At 30.6% G+C, this 22,727-nt stretch overlaps 2 protein-coding genes across 3 annotated transcripts in view; both read right to left on the minus strand.

Moving 5' to 3' along the window:
- Positions 1–22,727, minus strand: part of LOC145323203 (tyrosine-protein kinase Src42A-like) — a 263,675-nt gene that overhangs the window by 56,102 nt on the left and 184,846 nt on the right. The window contains exon 1 of one of the 2 annotated variants that reach the window (XM_080165654.1): positions 2,828–3,232. The exons of the other annotated variant lie outside the window; for it this stretch is intronic. Coding sequence (XP_080021780.1) covers positions 2,828–2,931 — 104 coding nt within the window. The 5' untranslated portion in view covers positions 2,932–3,232. Of the gene's footprint in view, positions 1–2,827; positions 3,233–22,727 lie in introns of those variants that run through there. 2 annotated transcript variants of the gene reach the window in all.
- On the minus strand, positions 3,057–13,531 carry LOC145323448 (uncharacterized). The gene is made up of 5 exons (XM_080165851.1): positions 13,402–13,531; positions 13,054–13,223; positions 12,634–12,807; positions 10,170–10,698; positions 3,057–3,137 (listed from the first exon to the last, which is right to left on the minus strand). Exons 2-5 carry the CDS (start codon positions 13,128–13,130, stop codon positions 3,057–3,059), a joined length of 861 nt encoding a protein of 286 aa, XP_080021977.1. The 5' UTR covers positions 13,131–13,223; positions 13,402–13,531.

A 22,727-nucleotide genomic window follows, 5' to 3' on the forward strand; every position in this document is an offset into this window, starting at 1 on the left:
TATATTTAGAATATTTAAATTCAATATAGTCCAAGCTATGAATATATATATTCTTGTTTGTGTGTATATTTAGAATATTTAAATTCAATATAGTCCAAGCTATGAATATATATGTTTTTGTTTGTGCGTATATTTAGAATATTTAAATTCAATATAGTCCAAGATATGAATATATATGTTCTTGTTTGTGTGTATATTTAGAATATTTAAATTCAATATAGTCCAAGCTATGAATATATATGTTTTTGTTTGTGCGTATATTTAGAATATTCAAATTCAATATAGTCCAAGCTATGAATATATATGTTTTTGTTTGTGTGTATATTTAGAATATTTAAATTCAATATAGTCCAAGCTATGAATATATATATTCTTGTTTGTGTGTATATTTAGAATATTTAAATTCAATATAGTCCAAGCTATGAATATATATATATGTTCTTGTTTGTGTGTATATTTAGAATATTTAAATTCAATATAGTCCAAGCTATGAATATATATATTCTTGTTTGTGTGTATATTTAGAATATTTAAATTCAATATAGTCCAAGCTATGAATATATATATTCTTGTTTGTGTGTATATTTAGAATATTTAAATTCAATATAGTCCAAGCTATGAATATATATGTTTTTGTTTGTGCGTATATTTAGAATATTTAAATTCAATATAGTCCAAGATATGAATATATATGTTCTTGTTTGTGTGTATATTTAGAATATTTAAATTCAATATAGTCCAAGCTATGAATATATATGTTTTTGTTTGTGCGTATATTTAGAATATTCAAATTCAATATAGTCCAAGCTATGAATATATATGTTTTTGTTTGTGCCTATATTTAGAATATTCAAATTCAATATAGTCCAAGGGCAATCCCTTAAATTCAATACACAAATATTCAAAGAGAATTTTCAGACAATTCAATAATTTATTTACATTTTTTATATAAGAGTTTAAAAAATGATATGCCTAAAAATAGAATTTTACAATTTAAAAATGCAATAATGATAAACAAAATTACCCCTTATTCAGACTTAAATTATTGGTGGAAAGGTTTGGGCCCTATTAGTTTGGAACCAACTAATTTAAATTCAATAAAAGCTTTTGTATAATAACGTGTTTATAAATTTTTTGATACCAGTGTAATTTACAGTCCAATTTTCCCTCCCTCCCTGTTTTTAAGATCTAGAAGTTTAAATTCGTAGTTATCGAGTATTTAAAATATCGTTTGAACGGATTTGAAAGGGAAATGATGAAAGAGGGGGCATCAAAGCATAAGTAACATTGGATTAGAGTAATGTTAACTTATCATCAGAGAAAAAGGGGACATTGGACTGAAGATTACACGGGTACCCAAAGTAGTACACCAACTTTATCTTATTAATGGCTGAAAAACGTTGGGTACTTTTTATGAATTTTGAATGGTTACATCTAAACTTTAAATCAAATAATTATAATCTACAGAAGGGGTAATGAGTTTTATCATCATTGTGGATGTATTTGTATTTTTGGCCCTTTTTCTTATCCCTTAAGATTCTTGCTTATATACACAAGTCAAAATAAAGAACATCGTATTATAATTATCAGAGATAAGACAATGGCCGATAAATTGATGTACATCCCCAATGAAGATACACAAAATTATCTTCTGCAGATTACAATTAGTGGTTAAAACGTTGTGACACTCATCCTAAAGAACCAACCAATGAAAATTCAATAAGTAGTTAGGCCAATGAATAAGAAAACATTATTATAAAACTTTGGGTACTAAAGCAATAAACAGCCCAATGTCCCCTCCCTTCCTGATAATTATACACATTCAAAGATGAAGAAATCTTATTTACAAATTCTTAGAAATGGGCTGAGCAGTTTTCTACTGAGGTTTGCTGCATGCACGCCCTTTAATAAAGAATTTGCACTTTTTAAATATTATATTCATTACATTGCGTGAGAAGTCAGGGGGAAAGGAATATGCCAACAATGGATATAGAATACGTGGATATTGTGACACATTCTCGCATAGCCTTATAAAATACTTCTCCCAGCTGGCTAATATAATAATATTACCATACCCTCCCCTGACCATGGAGGGACGAATTGGCCAATATCTGAGGACTATGCTAGAAACCTTAATTGAAGACAAAAATATCGTAAATAATCCACTTAATTATGTCAAGAGACTCAAAATTTACAACTTACTTAGTTCGCTAGTTATCGAGTTTGACTCTGGGCCTAAATAGAATTATAAACTATTAAGACTATGCATGATTCTTTATCTTTTGGTGAAATTAATTTTGAAAAATGTTTAAATTAATATTTCAATACACGTTAAAGCTTTAAGACAAAGGTTAGAGTCAAACGTTTAAATCCTAATGTGCGTACTTAAAGAGGATTTTAAAGTGAAACCTATGAAATTAAATTTCCTAACAATTTATTTTCTCTTGATCCCATAAAATGAGCTTAAATCATGCAAGCCTGCTCATATAGGTAGCTATAGCTCATGATCTGTATTTAAATACATGGCTACAGTGTTCTAGCTTTCACTTGGTTCATTACAATAAATAAAAATCCAAAATTAAATAATAATGCAAGTATTAGGACGTTTTCCCCTTACCCATAGCCTTTATGCCATTAATTGTATTATTTCATTAAAAAAAGTCTGTTAGATTTTGATTTATACATTAAAAGCAATTAGTTAATTTTTAAAAAACGCCTGATAAGTATATTAATTGTTAATTATAAATTACATTATATACGTACATACATTGTACATCGAATATAGGTACAGAATTTTATATATTTATTAAATATTAGGTATACTTACAATGGTAACCAGATACCGGATCTGTCCGGCCAGATTGTCGACAGTCCGTCATTTGTATTAAAATGTCGGGACCGACTTTTTGAGCGCGGCCTAATGCCCACCATCGCCGACAAACTATTGGAATTCGGCACATTCAGATTATTAATATGTCCATTGGTATTATTATTATTATTATTGTGATGTAGAAGGGGTTGGCCATAGGTTCGATGCCCATAGGCACCATAGATTTTTACTTCTGGGTGTTGTTGTTGATGTTGTGGAGGCCCAGGGCCACTGAGGGTGCTCTGCTGTTGTTGGTTGTTGTCATGAGCTGGGTTGTTGGTATTATTGCTGTTGTTGTTATTTGTATTATTGCTGAAAGTTCGGTTTATAACATTGCACACCTGATTTTAGATACAGACTTATTATTTTAAATTTTGGCAGATAAGTTTTTCGCAAACTTCTTTTTGGGATAAATCTAAGTGGAAGTGGGAATTGAGTAAAGATGGGGTTAACCAAAGTTGTTTTTATAAAAGTTTGGGTACTAATGTAGTTAACAGTACATTGTCCCCTCCATCCCTAGGGAACCTAAGGCCAGATAATTTAGATTGTTGAGAATTTAGAAATGTATTGGAGGCCATTTGACGTTTACAGCTGTAGAGTCATGATTTTTTACCCAAGTAATAATGAATTAATATTTGAAAAAAGTCTCATGATAAATATAATATTATAGAAAGCTAAGAAACCACCGAAGATGTTAAATTTGTCCATAATCAAAAATTAAATGTTAAAAAATATCCATAAAGTATAAAATGAAATTTTAAAATAGAAAATCACAAAAAACAAAATAGTAACTTTAATATACTGTGCAAGAGTGGATAATTAAATATCGAGGTTTGACAAGTTCAAGACATGAAGCTGTAGTTTGTCTAATAAGCTGATATCAAGCATGTAAAATATTCGGAACCAAATGGTTTAGCCACGCTAAATTCTAAAATAGGGGCTAGTACTAACCAATACGAGATGCACTACAGTGGTCTAGAATCATCAAAAATTTGGAGGAAAAATTTGGTTTAAAATAATATTTTATTTAGCATTGAGACAAGGTATAATGCCATATTTTAATTGTAAAAAACAAAAGATATCATTAAATTGAAATTTTATTTTGAATATATGATAATTATCCATCCTTTTATAAGATATAAGGTTGAATATTATTGAATTCTCAAATTAAACCTTTAGGTTACCCCCTCCCCCCTCCCAAAAAAATATACATATTTCCTATTAATCAATAAATCAAAACAATACCACCAACATCAAAAGTTCGTCGTAATGGGACTACTTTATAATGTCTAAATTATATTATTATGACCAACTGTGCACTGTGAAAAAAATACGGGCTTAAAAATATAAATCTTTCTAGCTCAGGGCAAATAAATTTGATAAATTTGCCATGTTTCGAGTATTAATTGTAGTGCGGTAATCACAGGTGGAAAAGCAAAAGTAAATTTGCTAAATATTTTATGTTTTCTTAACATTGAATCTTCACAGTTTTTGTCGACCAATGGGCGTTCAAATTGTTATTATTGCTTAAATGATATTTTAGATCTATACCTGTCGACGTAAGGTCCAATAATAAGCATTACTTCTTGAAACTATATCTACCATTGCTTTTCAAGTTATAATAATTGCAGTCTTGTATCTATAATACAAAGTAGAACAATGTCTGTTTTTTGTACCGAAGAATCTCGATAAACGGTGAACCGATCGGGTTCTCCTTAACAGGGTAGCTTCTCATAGGTCCCGGGAAGGTTTATAACTATTTTGAGTGGAGGGTACCACCACTCTCCCAAGAGAAATCACAAAAAGATCGAGAAAAAAAACTTAACGTAGAGACTTGAACGCAACATAGAAATTATTAGAAAATTATAGACAACATTTAAAGTGCCACTAGAGGCCTCTAGGGGCGTAGCAAAGTAATTCATTCAAATTTAGTTTATTAACAAATATACCATTTCATTAATCCTACATTTTTAGGCTTTTTGATGGAACGGAGTACAATATTCATCTATAATTCTCGACATTATCTAATTATAGAAAAACTCGATAAAAAATAGGCCTAATTAATGTATCAAAATTATTTTTTTAACATATTTTTAAAGAATTTAGACTAAATGTTGCGCTATTAAATTTATCTTTACTAAATTATAAACAAATTTACCCATTCTATAGTTGCAGATAAAATTATTGGTTAAAATGTTTGGATACTACGAGTTTAGAACCAAACAATCAAATTTAATAATCTTTTGAGTCAAAGAAAAAAGGAGTGGATGAAAAACTTTGGGGACCAGTTTACATAATTTACAGTCCAATGTATTCTCCCTCACTTTTATAAAATGTTATTAACAAAATTAAAATAAGTCAACAAAAAAAACGGTATGAAATGAGTGAGTATCTTCTACATAGATATACCTATCTACAATTTTAAAATTTTTGTTTTAAAGATATTAGTATACCAATATATAATAAATAGGCAAGATAATTATCAAAACATTAAAATTCTTGTAAAATCTGCTAAACATTTTTGGTGCGACTATTAGAGTCGATATCATGTGTGCCTGTCTTTCTTATAATGGATACATTTTCCAAGGATGAAGGCAATAAGTAAATAAGTTTTAATTACAAATTTGTTTTTCATGTACATATTGGCTGGATTTTAATGGAAAGCCGATGAAAAATGACGTCATAAAAAACAAATGACCAATGAGTCAGCATACATTTTAATTGACCAATGGCAAATATATACTGGCCTATCATTGGTAGTTTGTATTGTATGACGTCCTTTTTAGAGGCACTATAAGCTGCTTCTTTTAATGGATCTATTTAAACAGTGTTTTCACTGAAGGTACAACCCCATGGGGTTCTTCTAAATCTTATTATTACTAAACATAGCCTAACCCAAAATAAGCATAACGTTGGTTTATGATCCATACACATAATTAGGGAATCCACCAATTTAACATTAAAAAATTATTTTAAATTGTTTTAAAACCCATATAGGATAGACATTGTATATAAATGAAAAGCCCCCAAAATATGTAAAATCCATCAAGATATCAAAAAGTGACTGATTAATTATTCTTTTATTGTCCTATCCCTTCATCCCTGGATAAAACCGCTGATGATTCATGTGCATGATCTGATATTCATCTAAGATTGGTTTCAAGAGGTGCTTAATAACCAGGGTTCTCAAGGGATAAGACAATGGACAATAAATTGTTGTAAACCACAATTAGCCAAAGAAACCTTCTAGTTAGGACACTCAATTCAAGATTTAATATAATCAAAAAAGTAAATGATTAAGAAATCATAATTATAAAACTTTGGGTACCAGCATAATTTACAATTAAATTTTCACTCCCTCCCTCCCTGGTAAGAAAAATGTATCAAAATAAGTTATTGGATAACTATACAGGGGTACATGTATAGGACAATAAAAGATAGAAAATTCATTAAAACGTTCTCGCATTCGTTAGCCTAAATCTTTTCGGAACTTTTTAAAATCTTAATTATGTGAACGAAACAGCAGTGTCAATGATTTTGCACCAATAATTGTTTTAATCAGAAAAAGAGGCAAAAGTTTATAGAGTTTATAATTGGACGTGTAGACATAAATTCATCGTCCATTATCTTATCCTTTAAGATCTCTGAATTAAATATATTGGACAGCTTGTACAAATTTTGAGAATAAGTATAGGCATAATAATTAATTTTCAAGTATTACTTTGAATTTTTATACGAAAATAGAATAAAAATCATAAAAGGATACAAGTTTTATTAGATTGTTAACAAAAATGGTTTTAATCTTACAATTTTTCATTTTAAAATCCACGGAAAGCTGTCTATAATACAATGTGATAAATTTAATTCCTAAGTTTTGCCTAAAGTATTATTAATCACCCGTACATATCCCACAAATTTTATCATATTTAATTTTATCTGTTCACGATTTTCTAAGTTTTGGATATTTCATATTGGCTATTATTAGAAATCTAATCTAAAATTAATTCTAGCTATCATAAAAGCATCTACCTATTAATATAATAGAAATAATTTTAAAAGCAATAAACATTACCTAATGAAAACTAGTGGAATAACTATTTAACAAGGATGACAACATCCATAAAAGCGAAGCACTGATACGGTAGGACGATCGGACATTAACACTTATATAGTAATTGTAAGCAAATTTGTTGAAAAACTGCTTGATACTGGATAATGTTTATGGACATACTTACATTTTAGGACTTGATTATAGAGTTGCTTCGCTTATAATATTGTTCTTTGTTGTCCCAGGAATCAATATACCAAAAATTAGATCAAACGGATAGTTAGATCACAAATAAATTTGTTGTTAAAAAAGTAGAAAAATCAACATGTTTAAAATTGACGTACGGACATTCTTGTAATGATTATAGAGTTGCTACGCTTTCTAGATCGTACCTAACTACTAAAGGAATCACCATGCTAAGTTTGAAATCGATAGGACAATTCTAGCATGCCTAAATTAACGAAAAAAGCTATCCGTCTGTGACGGACGTACGGACGGACCGACCCTAATTATAGAAACGCTTCGCTTTAAAAAAATAATATATGAAGGGATGAGTAATAGTTTTCTACATTTGATGATTTTTTTTAAATCAAGCTAATTTTTTTGGGTTTTTACATTTTGGCTTTGATAAAAAAGCATGGTCTAAAATTGATAGTTAAAAGACTGCTTTCATAGAATATTTTTTTTAGTATTGAAAATTAGAATTGGTATATAACTAGGGATCTAAAGGGATAAGTCAATGGCCGATAAATTGATGTAAATGCCCTGTGATGATACACAAAATTACCTCTTCTGTAAATTACAATTATTAGTTGAAGCGTTTGGACCCTCAACTAAATCAACCAATAAAAGTCCCCAAAGTTCTTAAGCCAACGAATAAGACAACGTTATTATAAAACTTTGGAGACTAGTGTAACAAACAGCCCAATGTCCTCTCCCTCCCTGGATAAACCGAAGGTCATAAACCAATAATCTATCAATTATCAAGTGAATAGCAATGATTAAAGATTAAACAAAACAATTATTGTGAATTTTAATTATTATTATTCTTTCAATTTATTGTGGTAAATAAATTTGGACTTATTTGTTATTGTTATTGGAATGGATATATTGTTACTTGGATCTTATACCAGTGTTTCATGTTCTTTATTAAAGTGAAACTCATAGCGAAACCCGCCATCCATCCCCATTACCCCATCACCTCCCCCCTGCGTCTGGATGAACGAACTTACCAACAAATGAGTTACATGATAACAACCTAAATTGACGACAATTTCTCCCCTGCCATAATATCCATGTATATTTTATATCCATTGTTATTTGGAATATTCAACTTTTTTACTAATTGATATTAACGAATTATCTTTATAACCTTAATTTCCGCATGTCATTAAACCAACTTGAAATTTTTGTAGCGAAGCAACGCTACGAGTAATCTTTTTGGTATGTCATTAAAGCCTTTTTATAGTTTTTAAACTCACAGACAGACAAAATTTCCAAACGGCTTCGCTTCAATTGATCGCAATGGGCCTAGTATGTATTTCATGAAAGCTATCCATGTTATAAAATGATTTAATTTAATGACTTTTTCTAGCAATATTATTTTACTTTTCACTTTACTTAGAACAGTGGCATGCACAGGATATTTTCAGGGGCGTGCACAATACACACAAAAATTTTGACAATTAACGAAGATAGTAAAAGTGTCTGACTCTGATTATGACGTAAAAAATTAGCCAATAAGAGACCACTATAAATTTTACCAGTGGTCAATTACAGTATATGCTGGCCTCTCATTGGCTAATTTTTTTTTACGTCATAATCAGAGTCTGATTTTTTTACTTGATTCCATCTAACTTGCGATTTTGACAATCGAAGGGATTGTAATACAGACAGCAAGAGGAGTGTTTTTTTTATTCGCCTACTTTAATTTTGCGAGTGGGGTGGAAACACCCCTTCTGTACGCCTCTGATCTGGAACAATTATAATGATTATATGTACAAAATGAATGGTCTGCAATCTTTTCATGACATAATTTCTAGACTACCTTTAAATTCAAATTGTCTACGTTGTTTGATAGCGGGGGAAAATATGGAAAAAAGGGAAAACGCGGGAAATATAAAATAGGAAATGCGGGGAGAGGAGGTGTAAACATTAAACAAAGGAGAAATATTTCAATAGTTTATCTGGTCAGTGAAGCAAATAAAAATTTGAATGAATTTTGTGTATGTTCAAATTCAAGATATCAGACAATTATTTTTGTCAATAAACTTTTTTTATAATTCATCGCTGACGCCCCTTCTTTCGAGGGACTTTAAACTTGAAAGTTCAAATATTCAGGAGTTAAATACAAATTCATAATTTGACTTCACACTATAAGAGTATAGCCTTAAACCTGCCCTTGGCAATTATAAAACTTTTCTGAAAATTTTCTAATTAATGATATATTTTATGATACATAAAAGAATAATTTTGCAAAACTTTTTTTTGCTAGGATTTAATGAAAATAGAATATAAAAAATGTCATAATTTTAGGTTTTTCTTTAATCACCTCATTAAGAATGAAGTTATGTAAAGTATCAACAAAAACAAAATTTGTACACAATTAAAGCAACAACAACAAGATGACAAAATTTCAGGAAACTTCAATAAATTAATAATAAGTCTCATAGGCCCCTGAAATTGCAGTACAGAAACACAGTTTAAAAAAAAATAAATGGAAAATAAAAGAAATTATTATTTTACTTTAGGGGGCCACTAACACTACAGGGCTTGTACATGGGGTGCCTAACCCAACAGGGGTACCCAGTACCCAATATTAAATATCTTACTACTAAAGTTAATGGATAAGTATAGAGCAGCCAAGAAATGCAAAAACTGAACCAATTATGTGTAGCCAAGCGAATTATTCTAAAACATAATCAGACCGAAACAAAATTAAGAAAATTTGCGAGACATTAAGATTCGCTCGCTTTCCCAATGAATTCAAAGAATTTAAGAAAATATTTACACTTTTGAATTTTTAGAAGAGGGATATAATATCTGAAAACTTTTCCTGCAACTTTTCGCACATTCAAAGTTGCATAAAAGTCGGATTTATAATAGTAATTTATCGCATCGTATTGTGGACAGCTTTCCGCGGATATTAAAATAAAAAAATAAAAGATTAACACCAGTTTTGTAAACACCGAGGCCCGGATTAATAATTTTATGATTTTTATCTTAATATTCAAGGAAAATTGTTTGTAATACTTTGCTATACATGATTTTCATTATAGCTGAATACCAGTTCTTATCCTGCAGATATTTATCGGTTTGGAAGCCATACTGTAATAAAACATTAGAAATTTTTAAAAATAAGTCTGTTTCCTTATTAGCGACCCGTCTTGAACGAGCCCTGCTAATCCGCTGCTTAGCATTGTAGCCCGATTTTGTCTTATCACCGCCGTTGCCGGCTGCAGCCGCCGTCAGCTCTCCCGACAACAGCAGTTGGTTTTCCTTATCCTCTCCACCGCCAGTTAGCAGTCGCCTTTCTTCAACCGCACTGCCGCTGGAGCCGGCGCTAGCGGCGCCCGACGAGCCGCCACTACTGTGGCTGTTATGCAGCCGGTAATCGTCCAGAAACTGGCCATATTCGCCTTGCGTTGAGGTCAGCAGTCCGCCGCCGCGTTGCTGCTGCTGCTGATGTTGTAACAGTTGGCGGTGCCGATTTGGGGCCTCGGATTGGCAGCGGCGGGCCCGCTGTCGGCCTCGAGCTCGCCGATCCGGCGGCGATTCATTTCTGTAAATATTTTTCTTTACTAATTTTATTTTATAAAAAATGGAAGTATCACTTCCATTTAAAATAATTATCTTTACTGAAGTTCAACCATAAAATAAATTGTTAGGTGACAGAAAAAAAAGAATTTCTAAAGATTTGTGAGTTGAGAGTGTTTGAGTAAATCTGTTTGGTCAGAATACAACAGAATAGAAACAAGACGTTCCAAAAAATTTGCTAAAATCAAAATAGCAATTAGTGGACGGTAATTAATTTGTATTACAAAGTAGAATATCAATTGACTATTCTGTAAAGGGAGTAACTGTACTGATTTTGCTATATTTTTAGGCTATTTTATGTGCATCGTTTGGGCTGGGCATACCACTATCGAACAAATATTCTTTCTTCCCCTTGCAGTCAATAAGGCAAAAATCGGGTTCTTTTGTAGGTTTTATGAAACACTCAGAAAGGATTCATCCAATCTTATCTTACACATTGAAGCCAGGAATCTTAATGGATAACACAATGGCCATCCCCAAAGACAAAAATTGATGCACATCCCCAATGGTGATACACAAAATTACCCCATCTGTAGATTACAATTAGTGGTTGAAACGTTTGGATATTAAACTTAATGAACCAACCAATCAACTTTACCTGGACTTACTGACGTACTTACTGGCGTACTGATAGATCAGCTACATACTTATAGGTAGACTTTTAAAGTCACCTTGTTTTTGGCAATTACTAGGTCATAAATGACAATCAAACCCTTGTTCGTACAACCCTTGTCTAAAAGCCCCAAAATAAATGGAAATGAGCTGAGTCTTTTGTTAGAGCCAAGACATTCTCAGTTCTAATAATCAATGGGGAAAAATAACAGTAGCTACAATTTTTAACGTCTTTAGTTATGTCACTATTTAGGTCAAGATTTGAACCCATATACAAGAATCTAATGTTCAAAAGTTAAGATCTCTGCACAAGTCCTAATCCTTTCATTTGTGAACATAGCACTATTTCTAGCACAATGGATATAAGCTATACTTGGATAAATTGACAAGGGAATTATTATAGGTCAGAATTTTAGCTTGCTAGAATAGATCTCATGTATTGGTCAGTTCGTTTATCCAGTAGGAGGGAAGGGGATGGGGGGGGGGGGTATCGTTATTTTGTTCAGCTTTGACCTTCACTTTATCAGAGTATATGAAAATCTGATACAACATCCAAGTAATATTATATCTATTTCTAGCACACAATAGAAAACAAGGAAGTTACAATGATAAGAACCTACAAAAAGAATTAAACGAATTCTCAGATTTAAAAGTTTTATCTTTATTATCCGCGGAAAGCTGCCTATAATACGGTGCGATAAATAACTATTATTTTTCTCGTGACATATATTTCAATGATATGTAAAAAGATTGAAATCTAAATGTTTAATTTATTTAATATGTTGTATATAAACATAAACAAAAATAAATGTTGACATTTCTTTCTATGAACAATATACAATAAAATATTTGCAGCTACACTTGGATGGTACAATGGACAACAAAATATTCCACCCCCCCCCCCCCAAAAAAAAATACCCATTTGGAAGATTGAAATTATCAGTGGAAATGTTTGGATACTAATACTATGTACATCACAACTTACCCTCGCAAGATATTTTAAATGAAAATGTTAATACTTGATTAAAACCTGACCATTAGGGACGGTTGATAACAACGTAGGGCCAGACCTTTATAGAACTTTGGCAGACATTAAACCTTTTGAATGCACAACCTTCGTCTGAAAGTCTATTAACGCTATTGAGTTGCGTATGTTTTGGGCAAGGCATTCCCCCTTCAATCAATATTTATATGAGGTTTTGAACCCATCACCTCCCCAATTACGAGCGATTACGCTACAGTTGCTGGTTTCGAATAAAAATGTTAGGAAATTAGTAAAGAAAGCTGCCTGGTGTTCGTGGTATAGATGGTCGGCGGGAATGGCGGCGGAATGCGACATACTGTGCATCCTGTGATAGGGCGCTGAGTTACCGCCGCCAGAGGCCGCTGGGATCCGCTGCGACGCCGGTCTGAATCTTGGCCGGCGGAGGATAAAAATTTGGCTAGTCTTGGCCTATCCCGTCTGCAGTACAATATAACATTAACCTCTTTTAATTGAAAAGAGCGAAGCATTTCTACAATCTACAATCATGTCTATGTTCAAAGTGATGATTTAAGCAGGCATGTTGAAATAGTTCTATTGGTTTCAAACTCTGTATTGAGAATAATTTGGCAGTATATGTTATAACCTTGGAAAAGTAGATTTTACTTATGAAATGGTAATTCTTACGACAATTAGGCACAATATAGTAAATAATGTTTTATTTTCCTGCTGGGTCGATTGTTGTTGTTGGTGTTCAGATTGCAGTTGCATTGCTGTTGTTCGGAGGGGTCTAACCACACCATAGCATCTCAGGCAGATGGTGGAACTCTTGACTGCCAGGGTAGAGAACCGTTCTCTAAGTGCTATGTTCGAGACCTGGTCACCTCTCTGTTACTCTATAGACGTGTATATCTAATGGTTGTTATATAAAAATGTTTTTTTTTTAGCAATTTTTAAAACAAATTTTGTCAAAATTGAAAAATAAAAAATTAAAATTTATGTAAAAATTTACTCTAAAAATAAAAAATATACAAAATATTCCTAATTTGAATAAAATTTTAACTTTTTGTCAACCTAAAGAGAAAGGATATAAATATGGTAGGAATAAAAAGGATGAAATTTGAAGGAGACTGGAATATTATGGAGGAAAGTAAGGAAGGTTGTTGACTTCTGCTGCTCTGTCAGGCGCTCTTCTTTGTCTCCAAGCCTGGTATAAATTAATCAATCATTTTATGCTTTTTTGAGAACAAAATTTGTCAAAATTTACAACAGTAAATAGTAATACAGAATCAATGAAGTTAATCATGAGATCTCGAATAAAGGCTTTGAATGAATCCTTTTATATAAAGTAGTAAGTTTTTTATCTGTGACTACTAAATCGATTGAGTTCTCCTTTAGAAGAAAGCTTTGCATAGGTTCTGGGATGGTTTTTAGGCTATTCTTGCATTTAGATTTAAGTCTGTGGAATGTTTTATGATATTTATGCTAGATGCTAGGAGCATAGACCCTGGTCCTCTTTTATGAAGAAGTAAGTTTTTTGCCTGTCAGTTAGGATCTCCTAAGTTTTACATTTTACTGGTATACCCTTAATAAAGAAGTATGTTTCTTATAATGAATAATCTATATCTTGAATTTAACAAATATGTAATTATTACGGCTAATGTGCTAATAAATTTTAATTTATTTAGAATTAATTGTATTGTCAATGCACTTTATAACCGTGAAGGTTATTGTAGTTCCTTCAATTAAGATATTGGTGTTACAAAACTACAATTAATTTCTAGATTGTAGATAGGTATAACCAATTCTAATAACAAACTCCACTTAATATTGTTAATTTTCAAAAAAAGAGAGAGAAAATTTGCTTGCTAATATGAACCTCATTTATAGGTCAGTTGGTTAATTCAGTAGGATTGGAGGGGATGGGGTAAAGGGGATGGATGGGGAGTATCGCTATTTTAGCCAGCTGCGAGCATTACTTCAACAGAGTACATAAAAACCTGGTGCAACATCCAATTAATTTTATATTTGTTCTAAACCTTTCCAGATTTAGCACAGCCATTTAAGAAAGGGGAAAGGTCGTAAAGACAGACATGGAGACATCCTACTACTTTCATATATTCATATTTAAACTGTTAACTAATAACTTCGCCCCCATTGTCTAGTGGCTCTATAATAGTAGAGGGTAAGAGATGGGTGGTGCCAAAAATATTCTAAAACTATGCCAATAATTTATAAAATAATCTAAAACCACCTTGGTAGCTTTGGAAAGCTTTTCTATACTAGAGAATTAAATCGGTTCAGTGGTTAACGGAAACCTTTTACATATTTTGTGGCACCAACGAATTAAATTCACACATTATCGGTTTTGTCTCGTTAGTATATTCTTAAAATATTGATTTACTCCGGGAAAAATTAATCATTTGGAACATTACATTATTGCTTAATTTTGTCAGAGATTATATATACAAAGTGATTTTAAATGCATCCTCAAGCTGTCTGGAAGATTTTATATGGTCCAAATTAACGTTTTTAAATTATCATTTTTAAGCATATGATTTTAGAATTATAAAATTTTATTTTTGGTATTAATTTATTTCTTACTAAAATATTCTGTAAATTTAATTTGTCCACTGGTATCGGATATGGTTCTCCTTTACAGTTAAATTTCCTAAAGGTCAAGGGAAGGTTCATAGCTATTTTGGGATAAAGTAAAAATTGAAGATTCACTTTCCTATCCCTTTCCTAGAGTGCCTATATACATATGTCTCTAGGGACAAAGCCGATAATATTTATTAATAGACATAGTATATCTAGATGGTCCAACTGACCCAATTTTTCTTTAAAATTAAAAAATAAATTTTTGCAGACATTACATTTTGTTATATACGAGATACGAGCAACCAAATTTGAGACGAATTTATTCTACGAAATAATTTATAGAAAGTTAACTTTATTAAAAGAATTTCATAACTAACTTAATAAATATACTTAGTATAGTATCAAAGTCATCTCTCTTGCAGATATATAAATACACTTTCTATATCTTTATAAGAGTAAATTGTTTCAACTATCGCCGACAAGATAAATCATTGAAATAGAGATATTTCAGTGTGTCATAACTTCTGAATATTGTCATAATCGCAAAGTATTTCATAATCGCATAAGAAAGACAAAATAGCAAATACATTGAAAGAGATAGTATTCAAGGAGAGAAGGGACATTGGGCTGTTTATTACACTAGTCCCCAAAGTTTTTTAATGACATTTTTTGATTGAAATTTGATTGGTTGTTTCATTTTGTATCCAAACGTTTCAACCACTAATTGAAATCTATAGACGGGGTAATTTTAAGTATCATTATTGGGGATGTACATCAATTTATCGGCCATTGTCTTATCCCTTCAGATCCCTGATTTACAGACCTGATGATTTATATTATGATAAACTTGGAGTAAGTGATAGCACACCAGATATTTCTTATCTTGTTGCATAAAATTTGCCTTGCGGAAAGATAATTTGGACGCAAAAAAACTTTTCCCAGATTTATACAGTAACTTTAGTTTATACAACAAAAATTATATTTTACTAAATGATAAGCAAATCTTTATGAAAAAATAAAAATTTCATAAAGTTTAGGTTTAACATGCTGTATTATTATCATATTTAGATTTTGTTGAATTAAGAATAGGTATATAATTTTGGAGGCGAGGTAATGTTAAGACAAGATCCTTTTTTAATGCAATTAATCCAACCATTTTTTAAATTTTTGGTTAAGTTAGGTTTATGTATATAAAGTGCTATTTTTCAGAATTTGGAAAAAAGAGTTCACAAAAATTAAAAGGATGTCTGTGTTTGTGTGTGTGTGGGGAGGGAGGTGGGTGTGTGGATCATAACACCATTATTTCTAACCCCCCCTGAGTTGCAGAAATTAGTTTCTAAACCTGCAAATTACTCTGAACTTAATATTGCACAAACGCATGGCCCTACAAAAACGCCCAATGAATCATTATAGCAATTTTGTTAACACATTAAGCTACTAAGAATATGGAATAGGAACTTACCCCTAAATTCTCATTTTAAGGAGGGTGCTATTACCCCTAACAAACCCCCTTTATGTATTTCCAATATTTTTTACAGGTATAAAGAAGTCTCTTCTATTTTTTCTGTATGAATTTACATTTTCATGTTTGAACACAATGCCTTTTTTTTATATAAAAAAGTGAACATGACTTAAAAAGTAACACAATTCCAATAATGTCATTGTATTCATAGTCTTATGTTAATATGATAATAGCAAAATAAACTGACAGGTTTATGTGTACACCTTACAAATGATTCCTATTTTTGAGAGACAGTAAAAACCAGAAGAAAATGGGGCCAAGCCCTCTTAGAAATTATATCCACAGTCGTTTCCACAAAACTGGAAAAATAGCTGAAAAGCACAAAAATCTTTTGTTTATAAAGAAACAACCTTTTAATTTAAATGATCAAATGCCAGACGTAGTAGCAGTAGGTATTATTTTTTGTTAAATTGCCATTTTTATAATTTTGCTTGTATTTTTTGCTAATTTGAACCTTTTAAATGAACACCTGAAAAGTATACGATCAAAGTTTAATTTGCTGTCTTTTTTGTCATCTGTGGACCAATTATAAAAAGAGTTTGGGATGGTATTGTGTCTTTCAAGAATTTATTTATTTTCGATATTTTTAAAAATCATTTATAAGGTAAAGGAAATTTTGTTTTGATAAGCAAAGAAATATCAATGAAAAAGAATTATAAAATTACTTAACATCCAGCTATACTACAAGACTGAAGTGTGTGCAATGTCCACCGAAATATTATTAAATAAATAACGAAGATGTATCAAAGACTTTTTCACTCAGTGAATTTATCTAATAATATAGATGCTGCGCTATTACTAAGCTGAAACTATAATCTTTGATTGCTATAATTTACATGATACTTCGATTAAGCCCACTAAATTACAAGTTTTTAGAAGACAAATTTTAATAATATCTAGATTAGTTAGACGATTTTTTGTATCAGAGTAAAAAAGAACCAAGTTTTCATTTCAAAATTTCAAAACTCAGTTTTAAACAAATAACTTTAGGCTTAACTTATTTTTTTAGGTTATTAGTATAATTTGTTCAGAATAAACAAAGAAAGACAAATCATATTATAATTATTAAACCCTGCAATTAATTGATCAAAAACAAATATCAGCTCATCAAAAAAATTATGAAAATTTTCACACAGAAAAAAGGTAAAAAATTACGGAGACAGTTGAAAAAAAGTTGATGTATTTGACAGCTTTTTCTTTTTGCTCTTATTCTCTCTCTTTCTCTTTCTTTTTTTCCCCTTATTTTTCGAACCTTTATCATATGTAAAATATATGCTATCATACAAAGTTTATATTTTGTGATGTGAAAAGGCTTCGAATTAGAACTGCTCCTCTTAATTTTTTATAAAAATAGTCTAGTACCATTTAAAAACTTAAAATAGCCTAAATCCATCTCCGGTCCTATGTGAGGCTTCTCTAAAATTATACCATTCAAAAACTTAAAATAGCCTAAATCCATCCCGAAATCTACGTCAAACAATCTGAAATAAAACTCAATCGGTTCATTGATTATCTTATCGGAAAAATAAAAAACCTTGCTACTTTAAAAATAAAAATAATTACATAAATTGAAGGTAGATGATGACTATATTAACAGCCTAATTAGATTTGTACATTGATTATAACCTGCTCGCAGCAGACACTATAATTATGTTATAATGACATTCATAATCATATCACCTTTCATACCAGCACAGCACATAATCAATTATCAACAATTTCCCTTTATTTGACAATGGACCGCTAAAGACCACCTCTTAATTAAATTTTTCAAGAAAAAAAATAATCAGAATAAAATTTTTAAGTTAGGTTTAGTAATATTTAGAGGAAATAACTGCAGGGTTAGGGTTAGGTCCCGATTAGATTATTGCTCCTTGGGATTGAAGGTCGGGAGGGGGGGGGGGGGGGAGGTTGTTTTGTTTTAAAAATTAAGGGAAAGGGGTCCAATAGCTTTCAATGGAAATAATATGAATATCAAATACAATGACTTTTACAATTTGTTAGATTTATTATATCAGATGAAACTTTATTTAAATCTTTTTTTTGCATTTTCCTCAACTATCCATCTTTCTTTGTTTATGATTGTCTAAAAAAACTAAATTGTAGAGTAGGAACTGGCCATTGGCAATTCACTTTTACAACGCTATTATCCCCCTGTCCATTGTCATATCCTTCAATCCCTGGAAAATCTTAAGGATAAAAAAATGCAAAAATATAATATTATGCCCCGCCTTAGTTGTAAAATATTTCTTTTTAACCTCTAGCTAACCTTACTAAGTTACCATGCTATACATTTCTTTTTGGTCAAAGTTTATAATAAGATTTTGAAACTATTTCTGAACATATTTTAAGCAGATTATATAAAATGATAGGAAGTTGAATTGATGTTCTACATCCCAGATTACGATAAACAAAATCCCTCCTTATGTAGATTAGTAATTGAAAAGTTTAGACACTGCTAGTTAGTACAACAAAGTAAAGATTTTTAAAAATCTCCCCGAAGTTTTTAAGCCAACGAAAAAAAGAATGTGTTCTTATATCAAGTATAGTTTAAAGTCCAACGTCTTCTCCCCCTCCCCCGTCTATTTAAGAAACAACTTAACCTAACCTATCATGAATACACGATTATTAATCTTAGTTTTAATGGCATTTTTCAATAATATTCAGCTTGTTTATGAAATATCAATTAAATGACAATTTAATTCAACAAGGTACACATCATTCTTTGACGAGAGAATGGCATAAATAATTTTTTATCTGTTTTTGATATGACGTTTTTATTGGACTTGGGCAGTTGTAACAAATTATACTTCAATCAATATAGAGTCCCGGGGGCAGTTGGCCAATTTGTGTAGATCACTTTTTACTTATACATGATTGAGCTGTATATATTATAAGAAGTAAATATGCTTAATAGATAGGGTATGCTCGAATATCTGTCTGTATTTTAATTTTTTAAATTAACGACGTTAAAAAAAATAAAAATCGGAACTGCTTCATATAATTTAGATGTTGTTATGATAAATAATGGATGGCTTGCCATTTCTGTTATGTTAATGAAAATATTGTCCTTGTTATTTATGTTATGTTAGCCTAACAAGAACAAAAAGTATTTCATTTTGTACAGGGAGGGAGAATATATTAGACTGTAGATCATAATGGTCCCTAAAGTTCTATAGTAAATACGTTCTTTCATTTGTAAGCTCAAAATACCTTAAAATCCCTGGAAATAGGAGAATTATGAACTAGTAGGTTAAATTTTTGTTTTGTTTAATATAATCTGGTAAAACATTTACAATATTTTAATTGATTGTAATAAATCTAAGTTAATTTAAATACCACAAAAAAACAGAACCGCATTAAAATTGATTTAACATCTTAATCTTATAACATTAATAAATATGTTTTATTATTGAATAACTATCTTAAATATGTTTTACAGTAAGTCAAAGCTTCTATTAGAATAGAAAAAAATATTTTTGTTTTGTTTATTACTTTAGGTCAGGTTAGGTACCGTAAGGTCAAGGCCCCGTAGGTTTAGGCTAAACATAACAGGTTTAGGTTAGGTCCCACAGGGTTAGGAACCCCCCTACAGAGGTAAGGCAAAGGGAAAAAAAGTAACCACCTCCTCCAGCTAACATTTTCAATTTATAAAAAAAGATGAGGGATAATCTTGGGCATTTTAATTATATAAATACACACAAAAAAAAAATTTTGTGAGGGGGGGGGGTAAAAATAATCTACAGAGTAGCACCACGTCTAAATATACATTGTGGGTGTATTTAAGTCAACAAAAGATATCCTGGCTATTTTGTATTCTTGTCATTAAGGAAATTGGATAAATTGCATCCGTATATATTTACAACAATATTACAACCTTGGAAACTGATAAATTTAAAGATAAACAATTAAAGAAAAAACACTATTTACTTGCATATAATATCCATGGTTTTATTGACTAAAATTGTCAAGTAATTAAATCGGTCATATTAAAACCTTACTGTTTACATTGACTTAGGGCCTAATGCTCATCATTACTATAAGAAACTTATATCTACCATTGAAATGGAAGGATATTTTGTTTGTAGCTTAAGATTTTGACAACTACTGAAACGATTGATTTCTCAATTCTAGGGAAGCATGAGAAAGGTCCCGGGATGGTTTTAGGCTGTTTTATGTTAAGATTTAAATCTTGTTATAAAAGCAGTAATGAATCTAAATATTCTTGTTCTTATATTTTTTTCTTCAAAATTTTTTTTGACTTATCCTCATAATTGAGTAGGATCTATTTAAAATAATGTATTTTTAACAAACCATTTCAGAATAACGATTTTAATATCCATAAGCAGTAAGAACAGTTTTTAAATATTCAAGTTTTTTTTTAATATTGAGGGATGTCCAATCTGAAGAAAACCATTTTGCCTCCTTGCTTTAAGCTTTCAAATTTTTTTCCAGTATCATATTACAAAAATACAAGAATGTACATTTAGACTCAATTAATTATCAAACAAAATTGTACAATTAATAATCGATTAGGCAAAACTGGCAATCAATTTACTATTGCGAAATTTCTCAGACTTTTTATCAAAAATAGTTTTGGTTAAATAATGAAAGCTGAAATTCAAATAAGATTAAGGATCTATAATTTTAAGGATTATATCAAACTAAACTTATTCGTAGTAGTACTCAATACCTATGATGTTTTACATGCGTCTTTCAAACCATGCATTCCAAACTCTTCTGGATGTAAGTGCTCTTTTAAAAAAAGTAAAAATAATCAAAAGAAAAGTAAATGTCTTCTAAAAACAAGGATTACAACATCCATAAGTAGCAAGCTCAAAATTTATTGATAGACATCAGGAAAAAATAATCTTTTGAGTATGTTAAAAAAACACAAATGAAATAAATCACAAAACCTTTTAAAAATGTATAATATCTTTTGAAGCATTAAGCTAAGAAGAAAAACGTAAAATCTAGGAATCGATCTAGCACCCCAACCAACAGCAAGTCAAAAAAATCATAAAAACTTGAAAAACTAGGAATCAATCTAGCACCCCATCCAATTATCATATCTTTAAAAAACTTTATAGAAATGTGTAGAATGTTGACTTATTTAATCCCTAAAAATTCCAGCCGTTTATCTTCAACAAGAATTGAGATAATCATGAAAACTTGAAAAAACTAGGAATCGATCTAGCACCCCAATCAATATACAAATCTTAATGAAACTTAGTAAAAAATATGCAGGATGCAAATTAACTTATACTCTAAAAATTTCAGTTGTCTGTTTTGAAAATAAGTCGAGAAAATTACGAAAACAAAAAAATCTAGGAATCGATCTAGCACCCCAATTAACAAACAGATGGACAATACAATGTATAGATTAGATGCGCATATGTCATGGGAATCTTCACTACAAATTTCAGCTGTCTATCTTTAATAGGAGCCGAGAAAATCACGTTTCCCCTACTTTGTCTCAGACAGACGGACGGACGGACAGACAGACGGACGGACATTTCGAATTATAGAGTAGCTTCGCTTCTAATAAAGGATAAAAACCCTTTTTTTTTTAGAGTGAATCGTCCATTAATATATGGTTGTGGTTGTAGATCTGTAATTTCCAGCAGGATAATCTTCCGAAGAGGATACTAACAATTTTAATAATTTATGGGAAAGGGAGAGGGTGTTAAATCTCCTCTTGGAAAAACGGGATTCTACCATCAAGCAAAAATCCTTAAAATGTATACATTTCTTAAATCTTTTTTCTTATTTAAAAAATAAAATTTTTCTATTTTTGTAAAACACACCCAAAGCTGATAACGAGATATTTTTTCGTCACTCCTTTTTCATTCTTTACTTTATTATATTTACAATTGGCGGACAAGTAGGTTTATAATAGCAATAAAAAATCATTTGGGTATATAGAAATGCAAATAATAAATACATCTTGGTCATTTATTCATCTTTTACCACACTTTACTACTGTAATATACTTATTCCAACGATTATTAAATTCAAAGCATGTTGCAATATTTTACATACAATGTTCTTTATATTGCAATTAATAAATGTAGTCTTATTCTGAATTAATAGGTTGAACATTTAGCATTATCAACCTTGTAATGCTTACTTAATGCAGATATAAATAAGTGTCCAAAGCTACCAGAGACACAAACGATAAACAGACCGAACGGACAGCTAAAGCAAACTTTAGTGCAGCTGCGCTGCTAAAAATTACAAAGGAAACTCATAAACCGTGGAGAATCTTACTCGAGGT

The sequence above is a fragment of the Acartia tonsa genome, chromosome 6 (genome assembly GCF_053477335.1).
Source record: "Acartia tonsa isolate MP-2025a chromosome 6, ASM5347733v1, whole genome shotgun sequence".
NCBI lineage: Eukaryota > Metazoa > Arthropoda > Copepoda > Calanoida > Acartiidae > Acartia > Acartia tonsa.